This window comes from Ovis canadensis, chromosome 1 (genome assembly GCF_042477335.2).
Source record: "Ovis canadensis isolate MfBH-ARS-UI-01 breed Bighorn chromosome 1, ARS-UI_OviCan_v2, whole genome shotgun sequence".
Lineage (NCBI taxonomy): Eukaryota > Metazoa > Chordata > Mammalia > Artiodactyla > Bovidae > Ovis > Ovis canadensis.
In genome coordinates, this window is record NC_091245.1 from 112,556,032 (window position 1) to 112,580,634 (window position 24,603).

The 24,603-nt window shown below is 42.5% G+C and overlaps 1 protein-coding gene across 1 annotated transcript in view; it reads right to left on the reverse strand.

Moving 5' to 3' along the window:
• Window positions 1-24,351, reverse strand: part of LOC138416614 (CD48 antigen-like) — a 78,268-nt gene extending 53,917 nt beyond the window's left edge. The window contains exons 1-2 of the mRNA XM_069546117.1: window positions 24,247-24,351; window positions 11,850-11,983 (exon numbers count right to left, since the gene is read on the reverse strand). Of these exons, the coding sequence (XP_069402218.1) occupies window positions 11,850-11,859 (10 nt within the window). The 5' untranslated portion in view covers window positions 11,860-11,983; window positions 24,247-24,351. The remainder of the gene's footprint in view (window positions 1-11,849; window positions 11,984-24,246) is intronic.
• Window positions 24,352-24,603: the final 252 nt, after the last annotated feature.

Genomic DNA, 24,603 nt, shown 5'->3' on the forward strand with positions numbered 1-24,603 from the left:
GGCTATCTCATCTGCCTCAGAGTCACATACTATCACAATTTTAAAATGTTATATTTGTTTCCTATGCCCACACTCACTTTTACTCATTTTTGCCACAGTAGTGAGCATTAAAGCACCTTTAATGAAAAAGGCTTAAGTATTTATTAGGGGGAATAGAGAGAAAGGCAATAGCTTAGCTCTCAGTTCTCAGCTGACCTCGGAAGACAGGTAGTGGAGGGCTGGACAACTGTAACAGGAAGAGGAACGTTGCCACACAAGGGGATAGAACACAACCATGGCAGAACGAACTTAGCTTTTAATCAGATGTTCCAGGGTTTCCCTGCTACTGAAGCCTCTGCTCAGACTCCCACTCAGCGACCCTAGACAGAGCCATCCTTCCCAACTTTCCTTTCCCACAATTTTGATTTCTGTCTGGAGCAATGACATTATTTACTTTTGCTCATGAAACAACCCCTTGCATAGACAGAGGTCTCAAAAAAGGCCTCAAGGATTGCGGCATCCCTGAGCCTACAGTGTGGCAGCTGCCCTTGCGGCCTTCTGTTCTTTGTAATGCAAAGAAGCTTCACAGATGACGAACCATGGCACGAAATGGGAGAGGACTTCTCCATCTCACCAAAGTTCTATTTGTGTTGCTTCAGCTTGAGACAAGAGATGGAGCCTGATTTTCCAAAGCTTAAGGAAGACTCCCCAACCCCGCTTCCAGGATGAAAATCCTTGCTGCCTGGAGCCACTACTCCACTTCAGGTGGAGAGACACCCGTATTCCCTTTTCCATCTCACTGGGCCTCCAGTGCACAGTTACAGGCAGACAATCTGTGGAAAGTACCTTGTATGCTGGTTGCCAGGAACAAGAGAGGCAGCAGTAGAATTTCCAGAGTCAGAGACCACTCCCGCCTTCTGGAGTACATGCTCCTCTTCTCCAGAACTTTACGGGGACTCTGGACACAGACCAGAGCCAAGCCAGAAAGAGACCAAAGATACCTTTAATTCACGGCTTAAGGTTAGAACTCTACACCCAGCAACTCATAGTTGGGGCCCGGCGACCAAAAACAGGAAGCCCCATCCGTTCCGTTTTTTTTTTTTTCTTTAAATTAACCAGTAAGAAACTAAGAACAGACTCTTGGTTATGGGGGGAGAGGGAGAGGGTGGAAGAATTGAGAGAGTAGCCCTTTAAAAACCATTACCATATGTGAAACTAGACAGTTGGTGGAAATTTCTAGTGTGACGCAGGGAGCAAATGACAAACTAGAGGCGTGGGATGGGGTGAGAGGTGGGAGGGAGGGCCGTGAGGGCGAGAATATGGATATACCTATAGCGGGCTCATGGTGATATATGGCAGAAATTAACACAATGTTGTAAAGCAATTATCCTTCAATTTGAAATCAGTAAATTTGAATTAAAGAAACAATTTTGTTTGAATGTGTGTTAGTTCTCTTTTCTGGTGAGAGGATCCATAGATTCTACTGGTTTCCAGAGGGATTGGTACTCAGAAAATGTTAAAGACCCCTGACAGTGAATATCTGCCTTTGGTTTCCCAGTCAGGAAACACCCTGATTAACCAGAGTACCCACCCAAGGGGATTTCTGACCTGAGCCAACTCTAAATCATGTGAGGAGTAGAAAGTAGATCATGTGTGGCGTAGGCTGAGAGCACAAAATGTGGAAAACCAGATCTACACAGTTTGAGTATTGGTCTCCCCCCTCCACCCCCAAGCTCTTCCTTCCTTATGGGTAAGTTCACTATTTAAACCTTTATATTGGCCTACCCACTGAACATCAGTATTATTATTATTAACCTATATACAAATATTGTATTACTAACCTATTATCACAGGTTACTTGACCCAAATGAATGTATTCTGCACCCTTGGGTCTAAGAGTTTCAGGCCCATCCCTCTAGAATCAAAATGAATTATTCGCCCACCCAGGACACTTTGAAGACCCATAGGAAAGTCACAGTCCCTGATGTACCATATTTGTAGCAGTTTCAGACTGGGGACATTTCTGATTTTCACCATGGAGATGACCAATAAAAACCGCTCTCCTCAATCTGTGAGCTCCTGCCTTGGAAGTAGTTACCCTCCCCGAAGATCAGCATGGGGAAATGGAGTCAGCTCACTACCTGAAACTGCGTAGGACACCCTATTTACCTGATCACATTGGAGTCCTGTGAGGTGAGGAAAACAGGGATTACTACTTGTATTTGATAACTGAAACTCAGCGTCAGATCTGCCAGAGGTCATGTGCAGCCCCAGTCAAGCCCAGTCTTCTTCACTCAGCTCTTCCCTTCCTGCGAGCTACAGTCAATCCTTGGACTAGAAGAAAAGCTGAGGCTGAAGTAGAATGAACAAATCAAAGTGAGGTTAACTAAGGAAGACTTTAAAGCAAACCATGAGAAAGAAGCCGAGAAGGAGCATTCTTTACCACTGATGCCCCCGGGGAAGCCATCTGAGAAAGACTAGGGCAAATGACAGATTAAGGTAAGGGACAGAGGTGAACCATGCGTGGACTTTGCTCGGACTTCGGCTCCTCTGGGGATTTTGCAAAAGGGCTGTTGTCCAGTGTTTTGCTGAAGCATTTGGGATCTGAACCAGCAGAGAATAGAAAAGTATATTCCCAACCACCTAGGATGAAAGGTGGGACCTCCCTGTTGGCACTAGTGGTAAAGAACCCACCTGCCAATGAAGGAGACACAAGATACTTGGGTTTGATCCCTGGGTTGGGAAGATCCCCTGTAGGAGAGCATGGAAACTCAACTCCAGTATTCTTGCCTGGAGAATCCTATGGACAGAGGAGCCTGGCAGGCTACAGTTCATGGGATCACACAGAGTGGGACACGACTGAAGTGACTTAGCACACACCCATGCAGGATGAAAGTGAAAGGAAATGGCAACCCACTCCAGTGTTCTTGCCTGGAGAACCCCAGGGATTGGGGAGCCTGATGGGCTGCCGTCTTTGGGGTCACACAGAGTCGGACACGACTGAAGCGACTTAGCAGCAGTGGCAGATGCAGATGACTTCTTGCTGATTCCAGTAGGGGCAGTACAATGCTGCAGGTGTTCCTTGCTCCCTGTATCTATTGGATATTTCTAGAGCTACAAGTGAGGATGTAGAAATAAAAGCTTCTCTCTTGTCTACTTTTAAGCAGCTTGCAATCTCATGAAGGAACCAGACAAAGAAGAAAAGCATTACAATGTGGTTGTGAAACTATGGGGTCACTTAGAAAGACTACATAAATACAAACTATGTTATGAGAGGAGGCTACTGGGGGATGAGTGAATAGGTGCAACTCCTTTTAAGAATGATGAAAGTATTTATATAAGGAAGATGAGCACGGGTAATATCTGAGAAACTAGAGAACTTGGCTATTTCAGGAAATGGAGGATATTTTAATGAGGCTGAAATAAAAGGAAAGAAAAACAGCTCTATAATGTTAAGGTTTTAGCATGCACAGATTAGGAGCTTGGATTTTATCCTGAAGCCTTTCAAGAAGATGTAAAGAAAGGATTCGGGGCATAGAAGTGTTCTACTTCAATTCACAGGTTAGAAAGAAATCTGAAGAAGACGAGAAAGAAACTAGAAGCCAGGAGGTATTCCAAGGGTGTTGGAAGAATTCATCTACCATTAAAGAAGGCCTGAGCTGCAGGGTGCGGCAGATGAAGAGTAGTCAGATTCAGCAAAACTTGATTTTTTTATATGCAGGTTGACAGAGAGGGAGAAGAAAGAGTCTGGGTGCTGGCTTGAGTGATCAACCCAAGATAGGAGACGGGATAAACTGGAACACGAGAAATGGTAAGTTCAGTGTGGGATATGTTAAGATTAAGATGCCTAAAACAGAGTTGAATATTTGGATGTGGGGCTCAAGGGAGCGATCTGAGCTACCTACCAAGAACATGATTATGCAGCACATAAATTGTGGTTGAGGTCAGACCATGTGCTAGAAGGATCTCTCTCAGAGTATGTAAAGTGAAAAGGGGGTTGAGGGTTGAGGAGGGGCATCCCCTGTGGCTTATTCATGCCAGCCACCATGTCAGAAATACCATAGGCTATATGGCTTAAAGGACATACATTTACTTCTCACAGTTCAGGAGGCTGGGAAGCATACAATCAGGGCACCAACAGACTCAGAGTCTAGCAAGAGTCCACTTACTGATGCAGAGATGAGCATCTTCACACTGGAAGATGTCCACTGGTGTTACATGGCAGAAGAGAAGAGGGAGCTCTCTGAGAGAACTCTCTTTTTAAAAACTCTTAATCTACAGTGTGGCCAAGATAGCATAGTAGGAAGACCTTGAGCTCATGGGTATTCAAAATTAGAACTATTTACCTCTTTACTATTGGCCTCTTTAGACAGATTTATTCCTAAGTAGTTTATTATCTTTGTTGCCATGGTGAATGGGATTGTTTCTTTAATTTTTCTTTTTGATTTTTCATTGTTAGTGTTTAGGAATGCAAGAGATTTCTGTGTATTAATTTTATACCCTGCAAATTTACTGTATTCATTGATTAGCTCTAGTACTTTTCTGGTGGCATCTTTAGGGTTTTATATGTATAGTATCACGTTATCTGCAAACAGTGAGAGTTTTCATTTCTCTTTTCCAATCTCGATTTCTTTTATTTCTTTTCCTTTTCTGATTGCGGTGGCTAGGATTTCTAAAACTCTGTTGAATAGTTGTGGTCACAGTGGGTACCTTGTCTTGTTCCAGATTTTAAATGAAATGCTGTAGGTTTTTCACCATTGGGAATAATGTTTGCTGTAGGTTTGTCACATATGGTCTTTCTTCTGTTGAGGTATGCTCCTTCTGTGCCTGCTTCTGGAGAATGTTCATCTTAAATGACTGTTGAAGTTTGTCAAAGGCTTTCTCTGCGTCTACTGAGATTATCATATGGAAATTATCTTTCAATTGGTTAATATGGTATATCACATTGATTGTTTTCCATATACTGAAGAATCTTTGCATCCCTGGGATAAAACTGACTTGATTATGATATGTAACTCTTTTTATGTTGTGTTGGATTCTGATTTCCAAACTTTTGTTGGGGATTTGTGCATCTATGTTCATCAGTGATATTGTTCTGTAATTTTCTATTCTTGCAACAGCTTTGGTTTTGGTATCAGTGTGATGGTGGCCTCATAGAATGGATTTAGGCGTTTTCCTTCCTCTGCAATGTTCCTGAAGAGTTTGAGCATGAAACCTGTTAGGTCTTTTGGTAGATTTTCCTGAAGCCATCTGGCCCTGGGCTTTTGTTTTTTGAAAGACTTTTATTATAGTTTCAATTTCCATGTTTGTGATTGGTCTGTTCATATTTTCTATTTGTTCCTGGTTCAGTTTTTGAAGGTTACACTTTTCTAAGAATCTGTCCATTTCTGCCAGTTTCTCTATTTTATTAGTATATAATTGCTCATAAGAGTCTTACGATCTTTTATCTTTTGAATTTCTGTGTTGCTCATTGTAACTTCTCCTTTTTCATTTCTAATGTGATTGATTTGAATCTTACCCTTTTTTTCTTGATGAGTCTGGCTAATGGTTTGTCATTTTGTTCATCTTCTCAAAGAACCATCTTTTAGTTGTATTTATCTGTGCTATTGTCTCCTTCGCTTCTTTTTCACTTATTTAAGCTCTGATCTTTATGAGTTACTTCTTCTACTGACTTAGAGGTTTTTAATCTTCGTTTACTAGTTGCTTTAGTTGTGAAGTTAGGTTCTTTAGTTGTTGTGTCTCCTGTTTCTTGAGGCAGGCTTGTATGGTTGTTAACTTCCCTCTTAGCGTTGCTTTTACTCATCCCACAGGTTTTGAGTGGTCATGTTTTCATTGTCGTTTGTTTCTAGGCATATTTTCATTCCCTTTTTCATTTCTTCAGTGATCTGTTGGTTATTCAGAATTGTATGGTTTAGGCTCCGTGTGTTTGTGTATTTTTTACAGGTTTTTTTTTTTTTTCCTGTAGTTGGTATCTAATCTTATAAATACCATTGTGGTCAGAAATGATGATTGAAATGATTTTGATTTTTTTAAATTTACCCAGATGTGATAAACCCTGGAGAATGTTCCAAATGCACTTGAGAAAGAAAGGAAATCTATCATTTGGGGGTTAAGTGCCCTATAGATACTACCAGGTCTAACTGGTTCAATGTATAATTTAAAGCTTGTGGTTATCAATTTTCTGTCTGGCTGATCTGTCCATTGGTGTGAGTGGGGTGTTAAAGTCCCCTACTATTATTGTGTTACTATCAATTTCCATTTTAATAGTTGTTGTTGCTGCTGCTGCTGCTAAGTTGCTTCAGTCATGTCCGACTGTGTACAACCCCATATACAGAAGCCCACCAGGCTCCCCCATCCCCGGGATTCTCCAGGCAAGAACACTGGAGTGGGTTGTCTTTTCCTTGTCCAATGCATGAAAGTGAAAAGTAAAAGGGAAGTAGCACAGTCATGTCCGACTCTTTGTGACCCCTTGGACTGCAGCCCACCAGGCTCCTCCATCCATGGGATTTTCCAGGCAAGAGTACTGGAGTGGGGTGTCATTGCCTTCTCCGTAATAGTTGTTAGCATTTGCCTTATATATTGAGGTGCTCGTATGTTGGGTGCATATATACTTATAATTGTTATATCTTCTTCTTGGATTGATCCCTTGATCATTTTGTGGTGTTCTCTGTTGTCTCTTGTATTGGTCTTTATTTTAAAGTCTATTTTATCTGATGTGAGTAGTCCTCCCATTTTCTTTTGATTTCCTTTTGCATGGACTATCTTTTTCCAACCCCTCACTTTCAGTTTTTATGTGTTCCTAGGTCTGAGGTGGGTCTCTTATTGACAGTATATATAGCTCAGTTCAGTTCAGTCACTCAATTGTGTCTGACTAAGACTCCAAGGACTAAAGCACACCAGGCTTCCCTGTCCTTCACCAACTCCCAGAGTTTCCTCAAACTCATGTCCATTGAGTTGGTGATGCCATCCAACCACCTCATCCCCTGTCATTCCCTTCTCCTCCTGCCTTCAATCTTTCCCAGCATTAGGGTCTTTTCCAGTGACTCAGTTCTTCATATCAGGTGGCCAAAGGACTGGAGTTTCAGCTTCAGCATTAGTCCTTCCAATGAATATCCAGGACTGATTTCCTTTTCGATATTGACTGATTGGATCTCCTTTCAGTCCAAGGGACTCTCAAGAGTCTTCTCCAGCACCGCAGTTCAAAAGCATCAATTCTTCGGTGCTCAGCTTTCTTTACAGTCCAACTCTCACAGCCATACATGACTACTGTGAAAACCATAGCTTATGGTTTTTTTTCCTTTCATCACTTTAAGTATATCCTGCTACTCTTTTCTGGACTACAGAGTTTCTGTTGAGAAATCAGCTACTGGCCTTCTGGGGATCCCCATGTATGTTATTTGTTGTTTTCACTTGCTGCTTTTAATATTTGCTCTTTGTGTTTAATTTTTGTTCATTTGATTAATATGTGTCTTGGCATATTTCTCCTTGGGAGAAATCCTGTGTGGGATTCTCTGGTCTTCCTGGACTTGGGAGGCTATTTCCTTTCCCATTTTAGGGAAGCTTTTGACTATAATCTTCTCAAATATCTTCTCATACCTTTTCATTTTGTCCTCTTCTTCTGGGACTCCTGTGATTCAAATGTTGGGCCACTTAATGTTGTCCCAGAGGTCTCTGAGACTGTCCTGCTGCTGCTACGTCGCTTTCGTCATGTCTGACTCTGTGTGACCCCAGAGACGGCAGCCCACTAGGCTCCCCTATCCCTGGGATTCTCCAGGCAAGAACACTGGAGTGGGTTGCCATTTCCTTCTCCAATGCATCAAAGTGAAAAGTGAAAGTGAAGTCGCTCAGTCTTGTCTGACTCCTAGCAACCCCATGGACTGCAGCCCGCCAAGCTCCTCCTTCCATGGGATTGTGCAGGCAAGAGTACTGGAGTGGGGTGCCATTGCCTTCTCCATGAGACTGTCCTCATTTCTTTTTATCCTGTTTTCTGCATGTTGCTCTGTTTCAGCTGTTTTTGCTATTCTATCTTCTAGCTCACTTCTCTGTTCTGCTGCTTCTCTCATTCTGCTATTGGTTCCCTCTAATGCTTTTCACCTCAGTTATTGTGTTCATTGCTGATTGTCTGTTCTTTAAATCTCCTGGGTCCTTGGTAAACATTTCTTGTATCTTCTCAATCTGTGCCTCCGACCATTTTATTTCCATGATTTTAAGTCAACTTTACTATCATTATTCTGGATTTATTTTCATGTAGACTGCTTATTTCTTCATTTGTGTGGTCTTTTGGCTTTTCACCATGTCCCTTCAGCTGCTGCATGCTTCTATGTCATCTCATATGGCTTACTTTACTGTGTTTGGGGGTCTCCTGGCTACAGGTTGGAAGTTGTGGTTCCTTTCAATTGTGCTGTCTTCCCCCTGCCTCTTGGGGGTAGCTGTGATTCCTGGTGCCTAATGAAGTTTCCCTGATAGGGGGACTTGTGTCTGTGTTCTGGTGGATGGAGCTGGATCTTGTCTCTCTGAAAGTAGTGCTGTGTCCAGTAGTGTGTTTTGGGTGTCTATGAGCTTGGTATGTTTGGGGGCAGCCTTTCTGCAAATGGGCAGGTTTGTGCTCCTACTTTGCTAAAGATTTGGCATGAGGCATCTGGAACTAGAGCTTGCAGGCCTTGGAGTGGGGCTTGGTCTTAGATTTGATACAGAGACTTTTGAGAGGGCTCTCACCTATTAATATTCCATGGTCTTGGGAGTTCTCTGGTGGTCCAAAGTCCTGAACTTGGGTATCCAACCTCTGAGGTTCAGGCCCATCCCCTTACTGTAGCACCAAGATTTCACAGGCCACACAGCACAGAAAACAACATCCCAAGACTAATGGTGAAACAACAGTCAACAGCCAAGAACACCCAAAGAGACACACACTTACAAAGACAAGAGAGAAGAAGGAGAAAATAAAGGAAGTCAAAAGAGAAGAGAGCAATCAAGCCAATAATCAAGCTCCTAAGTGAAAATGAATACTAAAAATTAGACTCTCAAAAATACAAAATAAAAAACATGGAAAAAATTGCAGTGTAACTAAGCAGTACTAAGGAGTAGAAATAGGGAAATAAAATTAATTTAGTTAAAAATGAGGTGTGTTTTACAAAAGAAAAAGTAAGTTATAAAAAATAAAAATTAAAGGAGTGATAAAGAACATTATTAGAACAATATAAAAAATGGGGAGGAAAATATATAGAATGGTAGTGATAAGAATATCCATGTGATTCCTCTGGTTTTCTGCTCCAGTCAATTTGCCTACTGAGAAAGCCCTCCAGTATTTCTAGCAACATCTGTGGACCTGCTGTGGGCAGTGTGGCGTTAGTTCAGACTAGATCTTGCCTTGCTCTAGCTTGTATTTGCTCTAAAATTCTATGTGTGTGCATGCATGCTAAGTTGCTTCAGTTGTGTCTGACTCTTCGCAACCCTATGTACCATAGTCTGCCAGGCTCCTCCGTCCATGGGATTCTCCAGGTAAGAACATTGGAGTGGGTTGCCATGCCCTCTATAGAGAAAGAGCAAACGAGCCAAGATGGTCAGGCTTTCTTTTGCTGGGTGTGACGCAGGCATGTTGAAGGTCACAGCATCATCACTGCTTTCATCCTGCGGGCAGATGGGTTGAGATGTATTTCCATCATCTGCTCCTTCCTTGACTAGGACTACTTTACCTGAAATCCTCTGAGGTCTTTTCCTTCTGGTCAAGGGTAAAACACCTGCAGAATCAATGCACCTCAGAAGTCATAGGATTAAAATGTAGCAGAGAATTGACCCAATCCGAGCTGACTTCTGGGTTGTATGTCTGTGAGGGGCGATGGAAGCTCTACCAATCTGACCTCCTGAACTCTAGATCCATCTCCTCCATGAAGCCTTATCACATTGCTGGACTCCTCTTGCATACTTTACATGAGCAATCTTCATATGCTTATTCATTTCCTGTGGTCTGGCCTCAAGTCTTATAAACCTTCTGCATTTCCCATAGTAAGCAGCCTAGCCCTAAGCACTCCAGAGCCAGATGGAGCAGTCTGGTTCCAAGATGCCCCTTTGAGCTTTAGAGATTCCGGTGCTGGACAGAAGGATGATCCTTCCACTAATTGCATCCTCAGAGCCTTATCCAGAGGCAAGCGTACTGAAGCCATGTAGGCTTATGGCTTGTAGGATACTCAGAAATTTTGCAAGTTGGTTGTAAAATGAAACTGATAGCAGTTTACAGTTGGCTGTGAGGGGAATATTTGCCACAAAATCTGGTAAATGATGTATATTTCAGACCTGTTTGTTAAAATCACTGTAGGAACCTTTGAATATTTCCTGTTGGTAGTACATCTTGCAATTTTATGACATATGATATGGAGTAAGTGAGCTAGAAGGCGATTCTAGCCTCTTATACCAGGGGCCATCATGACCCATGTTAGTGGGACATGAATATATACAATTCTTCATTCTTTGTAGCATTTTAGCATTTTTAAGGCTCCTCACCAGACACAAGAACTTGTGGCACATTTTTTTTTTGTTGTAATTTTATTATTTTTGACTGCACCATGCAGCGTGTGGGGTCTTTGTTCCCCAACCAGGAATTGAACTCAACACGCCCCCTGCAGTGGAAGGGTAGATTCTTAACCACTGGACCACAAAGGAAGTTCCAGTATTGTAAAAGTGTTTTCACTTTCATTACCTACTTTGATTCTCATAACATCCTAAAAAGACATAATTATCCTCACAATATGATGAGGAACTCAAGTCTCTGAGGGGCACATCTCCCTTGGATGTCTGCCCAGCCCTCCTCCTCTCATAATTGGCAATCTCCCCAAGAACCAAGTTTCTGCCTTATAAGCTGAGTCTTTGGACCCTAAGAGTTTAAATCACATACCTGAACCAAGATGGGCTAGTCAATTTGTCTCTCGTGAGAATTTAAACTAAGAGACATGAAAGCCTAGACTCAGAGAGAGAGACTGTACTGGCAGGGACCCACTTTCACATGAAAGATGCCAGTGGCTAGAGGCTCTGGACTGAGCCAGGCTCTCATTCTTCCTCCTCTTCAGTCCTTTTCAACTCTTCTAAACTTCTTTCATTGCTTTAAGAAGTCACAGCTTAAAAAAAAATGTCTCCTTTTTCGCTAAAGCTATATCAAGTTGGTGTCCATTACTTGCCATCAACAGAATCTTACCTAATGGGACAGAGATGTCAAGATGTTTCTCCAAGGTCACACAGCCAGTAAGTGTGGTCCAGTGGTTAACAATCTGCCTGCCAATGGGGACATGGGTTCCATCCCTGGTCTGGGAAGATCGCACATACTGCAGAGCAACTAAGCCCATGCATTACAACTACTGAAGCCCACACATCCTAGGGCCAGCAAGCTGCAGCTATTAAAGCCCACAAGCCTAGAACCCATGCTCCACAATCAGAGACTCCACCACAATGAGAAGCCCATGCACCACAACAAAGAGTAACCCCCACTTGCCACAATTCAAGAAAGTCTGCGTGGAGCAAGGAAGACCCAGTACAACCAAAAAATCAATTGAAAAAGAAGAAGAACTCAGAACTTATTTGGATTGACCACAAGAGAACATGAAGAGAACAGAGAGGAAACCATCTTTGTTGTCTCCTTCCTCTTCAAATCTTAGACTCTCTAATGTCAGAAGAGGTTTCAAATGTCCCAAAGTTACCTATTTTGGGGTCTGCTGGCCCAGACTCACTTCCAAGTGGAACTGGCTCCAGGAGAAATGGATTAAGCCTGTCCTGAGGTTTTCTCTCCCCCTCCCATGGAGAGTCCCCAGAATCACCGGGAAGCCTCCCAGTGATCTTTCTGGGACCCCAGAGTCGGGACTAGCCCTTTGGTTACCCTAACTTACCAAGCACCATCAGAGAGATCTTGTATTCCTCCTCATGTCCATTGTCCTTCAGCACCCTCAGGAGGTAAGTACTGCTGTCTTCCTTCTGGACCTTGCGGATGTGCAGTGTGCCACTTTGAGAATCAAGCGTGGACCTGTCCTTAAATTTAGTATCGAAGTACTTAGTAGGCTCACCAGATTCCCACTCTACGATCTTCTGGTCAGTAGGATAAAACCAGGTGAGTGATTTGTGGTTCTTAGGCAGATTGGAGATTTGTACACTCACATTGTCCCGTGGATTGCATATTTTGAATAGCCTGCCAATGAAAGTCAGAATTAGTGAGACCCATTTTAGAGAAAGCAGAGCTGCCCAGTAGCCCAAAGCCTGGGCTGGTGCAACAAGGAAGAAGGGAGAGAGTTTTGCTTGGGAGGAGGGAGTATGATCTTCATCAGAGGACCTGACCCCTGATCAGGAATTCAGTGAAAGTGAGAGCTTGAGAGTCTTCCCTGGTGGCTCAGATGGTAAAGCGTCTGCCAGCAATGCGGGAGATCTGGGTTCAATCCCTGGGTTGGGAAGATCTCCTGGAGAAGGAAATGGCAACCCACTCCTGCACTCTTGCCTGGAAAATCCCACGGACGGAGGAGCCTGGTAGGCTACATTCTATGGGGTCGCAAAGAATCAGACACGACTGAGCGACTTCACTTTCACTTTCGCTTTCACTTTTTCACTTTAGAGCTTGAGAAGTGGGCATGGGGATAGGCAACGTGCTTATAATCCATCTAATTCTACCCTAGATGATAAAGAAAAGGGACACTGAGCTGGCCCTGCCTCCCTTCCTTACTCTCATACCGGGACATTTTCACATCAAATGATAAGTTACCTTTCCCCTCTGTGCTTGTGCTCTCTGTGACTCAGTTTAGTTCTCTAGCAGAGGCTTCCCAGTTGGCATTAGTGGCAGCTAGAATACGCCTGCCAATGCAGCAGACACAAGAGACACGGGTTCGATCCCTGGGTTGGGAAGGTCCCCTGGAATAGGAAATGGCAGACCATTCCAATATTCTTGTCTGGAAACTTCCATGGACAGAGGAGCCTGGCGGGTCCATGGGGCTACAAAGAGTCAGACACGGCTGAGCAACTGAGCACACACAGCACTAGGCAAGAAGTAAAGGAGACACAAGGTTTGAAATGAAGGGGAACAAGAGTTATTCAGTGACAAAGTATTATAGAAGAGTGAGCATTTTATTAACAAAAAGATTGTGCTATTTTTCTGGCTTTTGTGATCTTTGTATTTGTTCAGGTTTTAAAACCTTGCCACACATTGGGACTTCTTTTCTCATTCTAACTAGACTTATTTTCATTCCTATTTGCATTTAGAGTTCTATTCTTTTTCTCATGAGAGCACCCCAAATTGTATAAGCCTCAGTTCTTAAAGACCTGGTTTCATGAAGGCAAGAAGAAAAGGATAAACGACCCAATCAAATAATGGGCCAAAGAACTGAATAGACATTTCTCCAAAGAATACATACGGATGGCTAACAAACACATGAAAAGATGCTCCACATCACTCATTATTAGAGAAATGCAAATCAAAACCACAATGAGGTACCACTTCACACCAGTCCGAATGGCTGCGATCCAAAATCTGCAAGCAATAAATGCTGGAGAAGGTGTGGAGAAAAGGGAACCCTCCTACACTGTTGGTGGGAATGCAAACTAGTACAGCCATTATGGAGAACAGTGTGGAGATTCCTTAAAAAATTGCAAATAGAACTACCTTATGACCCAGCAATCCCACTGCTGGGCATACACACCGAGGAAACCAGAATTGAAAGAGACACATGTACCCCAATGTTCATCGCAGCACTGTTTATAATAGCCAGGACATGGAAACAACCTAGATGTCCATCAGCAGATGAATGGATAAGAAAGCTGTCGTACATATACACAATGGAGTATTACTCAGCCGTTAAAAAGAATTCATTTGAATCAGTTCTGATGAGATGGATGAAACTGGAGCCGATTATACAGAGTGAAGTAAGCCAGAAAGAAAAACACCAATACAGTATACTAACACATATATATGGAATTTAGACAGATGGCAATGACGACCCTGTATGCAAGACAGGAAAAAAGACACAGATGGGTATAATGGACTTTTGGACTCAGAGGGAGAGGGAGAGGGTTGGATGATTTGGGAGAATGGCATTCTAATATGTATACTATCATGTAAGAATTGAATCTCCAGTCTATGTCTGTCGCAGGATACAGCATGCTTGGGGCTGGTGCATGGGGATGACCCAGAGAGATGTTATGGGGAGGGAGGTGGGAGGGGGATTCATGTTTGGGAACGCATGTAAGAATTAAAGATTTTAAAATTTAAAAAATAAAAAACCAAAAGCATTTAAAAAAAAGAAAGAAAGAAAAGGATGATAGCCAGAATATAAAGATGAAGGGAGGTCTGCTGACTCTGGTATATGAGAGAAATCTCTGTATAAATGTACAGACTGAGAAAGAGCAGTGAGTGCTGAGTCGCTTCAGTCATGTCTGATTCTTTGCAACCCTATGGACTGGGGCCCACCAGGCCCTTCTGTCCATGTGGGTTCTCCAGGCAAGAATATTGGAGTTGACATGCTCTTCTTTAGGAGATCTTGCCAAAGCACGGATAGAACCCACGTCTCTTTTGTCTCCTGCACTAAGAAATAGCCGTAGGATGAAGCTAATAGTAGAGGAGAGTGGAAATAAATCTCTATCACTCTTACCTCAAATACTGTTACACAAAACCTCACATTGCTCAGCATTGTATCTACACCTATTTTGGGGGTTGGCCAAAAAGTTCATTTGGGTTTTCCCATAGGCTGTTACTTTCCACATGTCTATCATTTACAAAAACATTCTTTTGAATAAAGATTAAAAATACCTATGGCCCCAGGTCTTTCAAGTTCCTAGTCATTAATCCTTCCGACTATCCATTGAACAGTTAGTTATGGAGCATTTAACCTATGCCTGTTGCATTCAGAGACACACTTAGGCATCAATTTCCACAGTGCTTCTGATTGGTCCATCCCATGCTCTATAATCTCTGTGACATAATCAGTCAGCCCAAACGACAATATTTGAACAATGACTACATGCCAGGTCATGTGCCAGGCTCCAACACCAGCAAGGTAGACAGAGTCTCTCACCTCTTAGACCATTCAGCCTCTTCAGGAGCATACATTCTCTTCAGGATTTCTAAATTTTTGGACACATATTCTAGACTTGTTCTCATTCCATTGCTTGTTTCCATGTGAGTTAATAAAAGCGGTGATAATGGGCAGCCTGGGTCAGTGTTTCTCAGCCTTGGCCCTATTGACATTTTGGGCCAGGAAATCCTTTTGCAGAGATGTCTTTGTGTATTGTAAGATGTGTAGTGGCTTCCCTGGCCTCAGCTCACTAGATGCCAGTAACATCATTCCAGTTGGGATCTTCAAAAATGTCTCCAGACAATGCCAAATACTCCCAGGGAGGCAAAAATCTTACCTCCTTCATTCTGGTTGAAAACTGTTGGCTTAGGCATCCTTGGTAGACTCTCCATCAAGTCTCAAAAATATGAAGAATATAGCACAACCCACAAGTAACCACTTTATTTCTAAGGAGGAAGTCACTGCCATTTATCAGGATGGCTTTTTTTTTTAAATCATTATGCATACATGGTAAAGGAAGGGGGAAGGACAGCTGCAACATCCTGTTCATGCCTGTATGTTAAAACTCAGATCATATTAAAGTCATCCATTTAATACCTGTTACTTGCCTTTATCACCAGACTAGAAGCTTCCTAAGGACAGAAAATGAATCTTATAAATTAAAGTCATTTCCATTGTAGAATGGTAGTTAAGAACATGGGCTCAGGAATTAGGCTATTCAAATCCTGACCCTGTCACTTATTAGCGTGTAACTGCCAACATTTTACCTGACCTCTCTGCCTTCATTTTAGTTTATCTTACAGAGTGTGTGATGATGAAGTTCATGTATCAAGATTACTGAGTTAAAGGATGCCCAGATAGCTTGTAATACACTCTTTCTGGATGGTCTGTAAGGTTTTTTTCAGGAGAGATTAGCATTTGAATTGGTAATTCAAATTTGACTGGGTAGAGAAGATCACCCTCACCAATGTGGGTAAGCATCACCCAACTAGCTGAGGCCCAGAATTGGACAAAAAGGAAAGAATAAAAGCATATTTCTGTCTACTGTGAGTTGGGGTATTCCATCTTCTTCTATCCTTGAGCATCAGTGCCCCTGGTCCTTGACCTTAGGACTTGAACTACAGCTTAGACCACTGGCTTCCCTGAAGCCTCTTTGTGGAAGGATTAATGAAGTAGAGTCTACTAAGAATGAAGATTACAGAGTGTAGAAACTCAAATTGTGAGTCTATATATTCTCAGATCTGTGGATTTCTACTGAAACTACACAAGGAACTTTCTTGGCCTTCATCTTAGAGATGGCAGATCATGGGACTTCTCCAGAGAAGTATAGAATATGGATTATGCTTCCATAACTATGTGTGTGTGCTAAGTCAATTCAGTCATGTCTGACTCTGTGTGACCTCATGGACTGTAGCCCCCCAGGCCCCTCTGTCCCTGTCTATTCTCCGGGCAAGAATACTAGAGTGGATTGCCATTCCCTTCTTCAGGGTAATTTCCCGACCCAGGGATCAAACTGACATCTCTTACCTCTAAGGTGCTATGGCTGGCGAGTTCTTTACCACTAGCGCCACCTGGGAAACTGTGTGAGACTCACTCTCTCTCTATATCCCATTGATTCTTTTTCCCTAAAGAATCCGGACCCAGAGTAACACAAATAAAATGCTTAGAATATAATTTGATTAATTCAAATAATCAATACACATAAAATACTTGGTATAATACTTGGAAGATTCAGTTCAGTTCAGTTCAGTTCAGTCACTCAGTTGTATCCGACTCTTTGTGAGCCCATGAATCGCAGCACACCAGACTTCCCTGTCTGTCACCAACTCCCGGAGTTTACTCAGACTCATGTCCATTGAGTCAGTGATGCCATCCAGCCACCTCATCCTCTGTCATCCCCTTCTCCCCCTGCCCCCAATCCCTCCCAGCATCAGGGTCTTTTCTAATGAGTCAGCTCTTTGCATGAGGTGGCCACAGTACTGGAGTTTCAGCTTCAGCATCATTCCTTCCAAAGAAATCCCAGGGCTGATCTTCAGAATGGACTGGTTGGATCTCCCTGCAGTCCAAGGGACTCTCAAGAGTCTTCTCCAACACCACAATTCAAAAGCATCAATTCCTTGGCACTCAGCTTTCTTCACAGTCCAACTCTCAATTCCGTACATGACCACTGGAAAAACCATAGCCTTGAGTAGATGGGCTAGTCCAGGGCTTCCCTGGTGGTACAAAGATTAAAAGCGCCTGCCTGCAATGTGGGAGACCTGGGTTCGATCCTTGGGTTGGGAAGATCCCCTGTAGGAGGAAATGGCTACCCACTCCAGTATTCTTGCCTGGAGAATCCCATGGATGGAGGAGCTTGGTGGGCTATAGTCCACGGGTCGCAAAGAGTCGGACACGACTGAGCGACTTCATTTTCACTTTGACTAGATGGACCTTTGTTGGCAAAGTAATGTCTCTGCTTTTTAATATGCTATCTATGTTGCTCATAACTTTTGATTAGTAGGTAATAAATGTCATGTATTGTTTATTATTATTACCTACATTATTTTTTGTATCCATAAATTCTATACTGTGCATAAATTATTGAGACATTCTTTTTAAAATTTTTTCCTATGCTTCAGTTTATTCTATTTTTTAAAGTTAAATTTATTTAATTAGAGGCTAATTACTTTACAATATTGTATTGGTTCTGCCACATGTCAACATGAATCTGCCACGGGCGTACACGTGTTCCCCATCCTGAACCCCCCCTCCCACCTCCCTCCCCATACCATCCCTCCGGGTCATCCCAGTGCACCAGCCCCAAGGATCCTGTGGCATAGCTTATTGACATGTTTAACACCTGCCATTAAACTCATTTTATTGTGCCAAAACAGTGGTAAAATAAGGACTAGAATTTTTTTAGGAACGAATGCCTATTTGTGAATCTGAAAGTATAGAATGTGGTGGAAGGGGGCAAAAAAAAAAAAATTGCAGCAACTCCTGCAGATGCTTTCACCTATAAGCTAGATCTAGTAAACAACATCAGCGTGTGTAAAAAAGAAACAAACCAGGTCTTTGGTTAGGACATGTGATTATAAGAAAGAGTCCCCAGCACCATCGTAAGACTAGAGAACTTACCTGAAACTTCCTTGGGCAAAGAAAAATGAGGATGAACTCACTGAGGAATAAAGAATACAGAGCATAGAGACTGAAGTTATGATTCAGACTCAGTTATAATATACATTATTTCTCCATCTGAGAATGAAGTCTGCTTCATAATAATAAAACAGGGAACATTTCATACAAAGATGGGCACAAGAAAGGACAGAAATGGTATGGACCTAAGAGAAGCAGAAGATATTGAGAAGAGGTGGCAAGAATACTCAGAAGAACTATACAAAAAGATCTTAATGACCCACATATCCACAATGGTGTGATCACTCATCTAGAGCCAGAATTCTGGAATGCAGAATCAAGTGGGCTTAGGAAGCATGACTTAGAACAAAGCTAGTGAAGGCAATAGAATTCCAGCTGAGCTACCCCTCAAAGATGATGCAGTGAAAGTGCTGCACTCAATACGTCTGCAAATTTGGAAAACTCAGCAGGGGCTACTAACTGGAAAATGTCAGTTTTCTTTCCAATCCCAAAGAAAGGCAATGTCAGAGAATGTTTGAACTACTGCACAATTCCATTCATCTCACACAACTTGCAAAATAATGCTCAAAATTCTCCAAGGGAGGCTTCAACAGTGTGTGAACCAAGAGCATCCAGATAGTCAAGCTGGATTTAGAAAAGGCAGAGGAACCAGAGATCAAATTGCCAACATCCTTTGGATCATAGAAAAAGCAAGAGAATTCCAGGAAGGCATCTACTTATGCTTTATTGACGACACCAAAGACTTTGACTTTGTGGATCACAACAAACTGTGGAAAATTCTTCAAGAAATGGGAATACCAGACCACCTTACCTGCTTCCTGAGAAACCTGCATGCAGGTCAAGAAACAAGAGTTAGAACTGGACATGAGACAATGGACTGGTTCAAACTTGAGCAAGGAGTACATCAAGGCTATATATTGTCACCCTGCTTATTTAACTTCTATGCAGAGTACATCATGCGAAATCCTGGGCTAGATGAAGCCCAAGTAGGAATCAAGATTGCCAGGAGAGATATCAATAACCTCAGGTATGCAGATGACACCACCATTATGGGAGAAAACGAAGAGAAACTGAAGAGCCTCTTGATGAAAGTGAAAGAAGAGAAGGAAACATTTGGCTTAAAACTCAACACTCAAAAGAGTAAGATCATGGCATCTAATCCCATCACTTCGTGGCAAATAGATGGGGAAAAAAATGGAAACAGTGACAGACTTTATTTTTGGGGGCTCCAAAATCATTGCAGATGGTGACTGCAACCATGAAATGAAAAAACGCTTGCTCCTTGGAAGAAAAGCTATGACCAACCTAGACAGCATATTAAAAAGCAGAGACATCACTTTTCCGACAGAGTTCCGTCTAGTCAAAGCTATGGTTTTTCCAGTAGTCAAGTATGAATGAGAGTGTTGGACCATAAAGAAGGCTGAGTGCCAAATAATTGATGCTTTTAAATGGTGGTGCTGGAGAAGACTCTTGAGAGTCCCTTGGACCACAAGGAGATCAACCCAGTCAATCCTCAAGGAAATCAACTCTGAATATTCATTGGAAGGACTGATGCTGAAGCTGAAACTCCAACACTTTGACCACCTGATGCCAAGAGCTGAATTGTTGGAAAAGACCCTAATGCTGGGAAAGATTGAAGGCAGGAAGAGGAGGGGATGACAGAGGATGAGGTGATTGGATGGCATCATTGACTCAAAGGACCTGAGTTTGAGCAAGCTCCAGGAGTTGGTGAAGGACAGGGAAGCCTGGCATACTGCAGTCCATGGGGTCACAAACAGTCAGACATGACTGAGCGACTGTACTGAACTTACAACATTAAGATCTTGTTTGTCCAGGATATCCCCAACACGTTCCAAAGAGCTTCAAACTAAAGTGTGAGGAGGAGGGGGAAGATATAACAGACAGAGTCCCTGAGATTGTGAACGTTTCAAAGGCGAACACCATGTCTTACTCAATTTTGAATCCCCAGAATACTTGGCTCACATTTAGTGTTCAGTATAGAATGGATGGGACAAAATCTATACATAAGTGTTCCCATTCATCTCCTCATAACCTCCAAGTAGTCATATTTTTTATCCCACTTAGCTTGCTTTTGCTTGGCATGTGTGTGTGTTAGTTGCTCAGTCACGTCTGACTCTTCTCTTTGCAGGCACTTGGACTGTAACCTGCTAGGCTTTTCTGTCCATGGGATTTTCCAGGCAAGAATACTGGAATGGGTTGCTGTTTTCTCCTCCAGGGGATCTTCTTGACCCAGAGATCAAACCTGTGTCTCCTGCATTGCAGATGGGTTCTTTATCACTGGGCCACCTAGGAAGCCCTCCTCTTGCTTACTTCTTAAGATTTGTTTGACCTTTATGAGGAACCACTCGGGTTGGTTTAGAAAATAGAGGTTCTATAACATTATGGCTCAAGAGAATGAGAATCTCTGAGCTGTAGAGGAACGGAATAGTTTGAGAAGACTGAAGAGGGCAGATAAGTGTATGATAGGAAGAGGAAGTATTGCTATAGCTTATAAATTGGATTCCTTTTAACATCTTTTGAGAGACTTCAAGTAGAAATTTGAGTTGCTTTTTAATTCCTTGTGAACAATGAAGTGTTTCTTAAGTATCATAATGTGCCTACCTGGGCCAGTGTAGCAGCCCTGTCTTATGCTTGTGTGTGTGAGTCACTTAGTTGTGTCCAGCTCTCTGTAACCCCATGCATTGTAGCCTGCCAGGCTCCTCTGTCAATGGTATTCCCAGGCAAGAATATTGGAGTCGGTAGACATTCCCTTCTTCAGGGGATCTTCCTGTCCCAGGGATTTCACCTGGGTCTCCTGCACTGCAGGCAGATTCTTTACCATCTGAGCCACCAGGGAAGTCTTACGGTTGGGTCCTGGATAAAAGAATCAAAGATGACTCTTATGACATATACAGCAGAGGAGCAGGGAAGAAGCTGCCCAGAAAGTTGTTTCTCAAAAGATACAACACAAAAGAGTGCTTCGTGTATCATTCATGGTTTCAGATATCTACAAAGCAATGAAAAGCAGCTAGAGAAACCTTGAAATGAAAACCCAGCAGCCTCAAATGGGCTGAGATTCATGCTTGAGAATAGCAAAGGAAAAGTGAGTTTTGGGAAAAGGATATGAAAAAAGAAAGAATATATGTATACGTATAGCTTCCCTGGTAGCTCAGCTGGTAAAGAATCCACCTGCAATGTGGGAGACCTGGGTTTGATCCCTGAGTTGGGAAAATTCCCTGCAGAAGGGAAAGGCTATCCACTCCAGTATTCTGGCCTGGAGAATTCCATGGATTGTATAGTCCATGGGGCTGCAAAGAGTCAGACACGACTACGCAACTTTCACTTTCATAGGTATAGTAGAGTCACCTCGCTGTACACCTGAAGCTAACACAATATTGTAAATCAACTCTACTCCACTATAAAGTAAAAATGAATTTAAAAAGGAACAGTGAGTTTTGCTATGAAATATCTAATGATAGTGTGGCCTTCAAAAGCCGCATCAAGATAGAAACAGTAGAAAGAATGCTTGATTAACCATAACAAAATGGAAAAACATTCTACTCTTCTAAAAGGATCCTATAATCCAGTCACAAGTTGAATAAAGATGCATTAATATTACTATTATACTATAGATTGCAAAAATTAGCATACAGACATTGTAGCACAATTTGAGATATCCAAGTAGTGGTTTAGTCTATTACAGAGGAGTGTCTAATAAATTCAGATAAATTCCCTGATATTTTCCTTTCATTGTTGTTATTGTTCAGTCACTCAGTCATGTCTGACTCTTTGCAACCCCATGGACTGCAGCACTCCAGGCTTTCCTGTCCTTCACCATCTCCCAGAGCTTGTTCATACTCATGTCCATTGAGTCAGTGATGCCATCCAACCATATTTTCCTCTGTCATCCCCTTCTCCTCCTGCCTTCCATCTTTCCCAGCATCAGGGTCTTTTCCAATGAGTCAGCTCTTCGCATTAAGTGGCCAAAGTATTGGAGTTTCAGCTCTACCACCAATCTTCCGATAAATATTCAGGGTTGATTTCCTTTAAGACTGAATGGTTGGATCTCCTTGCAGTCCAAGGGACTCTCAAGAGCCTTCTCCAACACCACAGTGCAAAAGCATCAATTCTTCGGTGCTCAGCTTTCTTGACGGTCCACCTCTCACATCCACACATGACTGCTGGAAAAACCATAGCTTTGACTAGACGGACTTTTGTCAGCAAAGTAATGTCTCTGCTTTTTAAGATGCTGTATAGGTTTGTCATAGCTTTCCTTCCAAGGAGCAAGCGTCTTTTAAATTCATGACTGCAGTGACTATCTTCAGTGATTTTGGAGCTCAACCAGATAAAGTCTGTCACTCTTTCCATTTCTCCCCCATCTATTTGCCATGAATTGATGGGATCAAATGCCATGATCTTAATTTTGTGAATGTTGAGTTTTAAGCCAGTTGTTTTCACTCTCCACTTTTCCCTTCATCACATGGCTCTTTAATGCCTCTTTGCTTTCTGCCATAAGGGTGGTATCATCTGCATATCTGAGGTTATTGATATTTCTCTCGGCACTCTTGATTTCTGCTTGTGCTTCATCCAGCCAAGCATTTCACATGATGTGCTCTGCATATAAGTTAAATAAGCAGGGTGACAGTATGTAGTCTTGACATATTATTTTCTCAGTTTTGAACCAGTGCATTGCTCCATGTCCAGTTCTAACTGTTGCCTCTTGACCTGCAAACAGGTTTCTCAGGAAGCAGGTAAGGTGGACTGGTGTTCCTGTCTCTTTAACAGTTTTCCAAAATTTATTGTGATCCAACAGTCAAATGTTGTGTCAATGAACCATAGTCAATGAAGCAGAAGTAGATGTTTTTCTGGAATTCCCTTGCTTTTTCTATGATCCAATGGATGTTGGCAAGTTGATCTCTGGTTCCTCTGCCTTTTCTAAATCCAGCTTGACTATCTGGAAGTTCTTGGTTCACATACTGTTGAAGCCTCCCTTGGAGAATTTTGAGCATTACTTTGCTAGTGTGTGAGATGAGTACAATGGTGTGGTAGTTCAAACATTTTTTGGCATTGCCTCTCTTTGGGACTGGAAGAAAAACACCTCTTCCAGTCCTGAGGCCACTGCTGAGGTTTCCAAATTTGCTGCCATATCGAGTGCAACACTTTCACAGCGTCATCTTTCAGGATGTGAAATAGCTCCGCTTGAATTCCATCACTTCCACTAGCTTTGTTGGTAGTGATGCTTCCTAAGGTCCACTTGACTTCACACTCCAGGATGTCTGGCTCTAGATGAGTGATCACACCATCATGGTTTTCTGGGTCATTAAGATCTTTTTTGTATAGCTCCTCTGTGTGTTTTTTGCCACTTCTTCTCAATATCTTCTGCTTCTGTTAGGTCCATACCATTTCTGTACTTTATTTTGGCCATCTTTGCCTGAAATGTTCCCTTGGTATCTCTAATTTTCTTGAAAAGATCTCTGGTCTCTCCCATTCTATTGTTTTCCTCTATTTCTTTACTTTGATCACTTTAGGAAGGGTTTCATGTTTCTCCTTGTTATTCTTTGGAACTCTGCATTCAGATGGCTGTATCTTTCCTTTTCTCCTTTGCCGTTCGCTTCTCTTCTTTTCACGGGTATTTGTAAGGCCTCTTCAGACAACTGTTTTGCATTGTTGCATTTCTTTTTCTTGGAGATGATTTTGATCACCACTTCCTGTACTATGTTATGAACCTCCATCCGTAGTTCTTCAGGCACTCTGTCTATCGGATCTACTCCCTTGAATATATTTGTCGCTTCCACTGTACAATTGCAAGGGATTTGATTTAGGTCATACCTGCATGAAGGCAATGGCACCCCACTCCAGTACTCTTGCCTGGAAAATCCCACAGACGGAGGAGCCTGGTAGGCTGCAGTCCATGGGGTCGCGAAGAGTCGGACACGACTGAGCGACTTCACTTTCACTTTTCACTTTCACACAATAGAGAAGGAAATGGCAACCCACTCCAGTATTCTTGCCTAGAGAATCCCAGGGATGGGGGAGCTTGGTGGGCTGCCGTCTATGGTGTCGCACAGTCGGACACGACTGAAGCGTCTTAGCAGCTTACCTGCATGACCGAGTAGTTTTCCCTACGTTCTTCAACTTGCGTCTGCATTTTGCAATAAGAATTTCATGATCTATGCCACAGTCAGCTCCCAGTCTTGTTTTTGCTGATGTTTAGAGCTTCATCATCAGCTGAAAATAATATAAGCATTCCGATTTCGGTATTGACCATCTGGTGATGTTCGTGTGTAGAGTTGTCTCCTGTGTTGTTGGAAGAGGGTGTTTGTTATGACCAGTGTGTTCTCTTGGCAAAACTCTGTTAGACTTTCCCCTGCTTCATTTTGTACTCCAAAGCTGCCTCTCCAGGTATCTCTTCACTTCCTCCTTATTTTCTTATATATATATATATATTTCTTTTTCT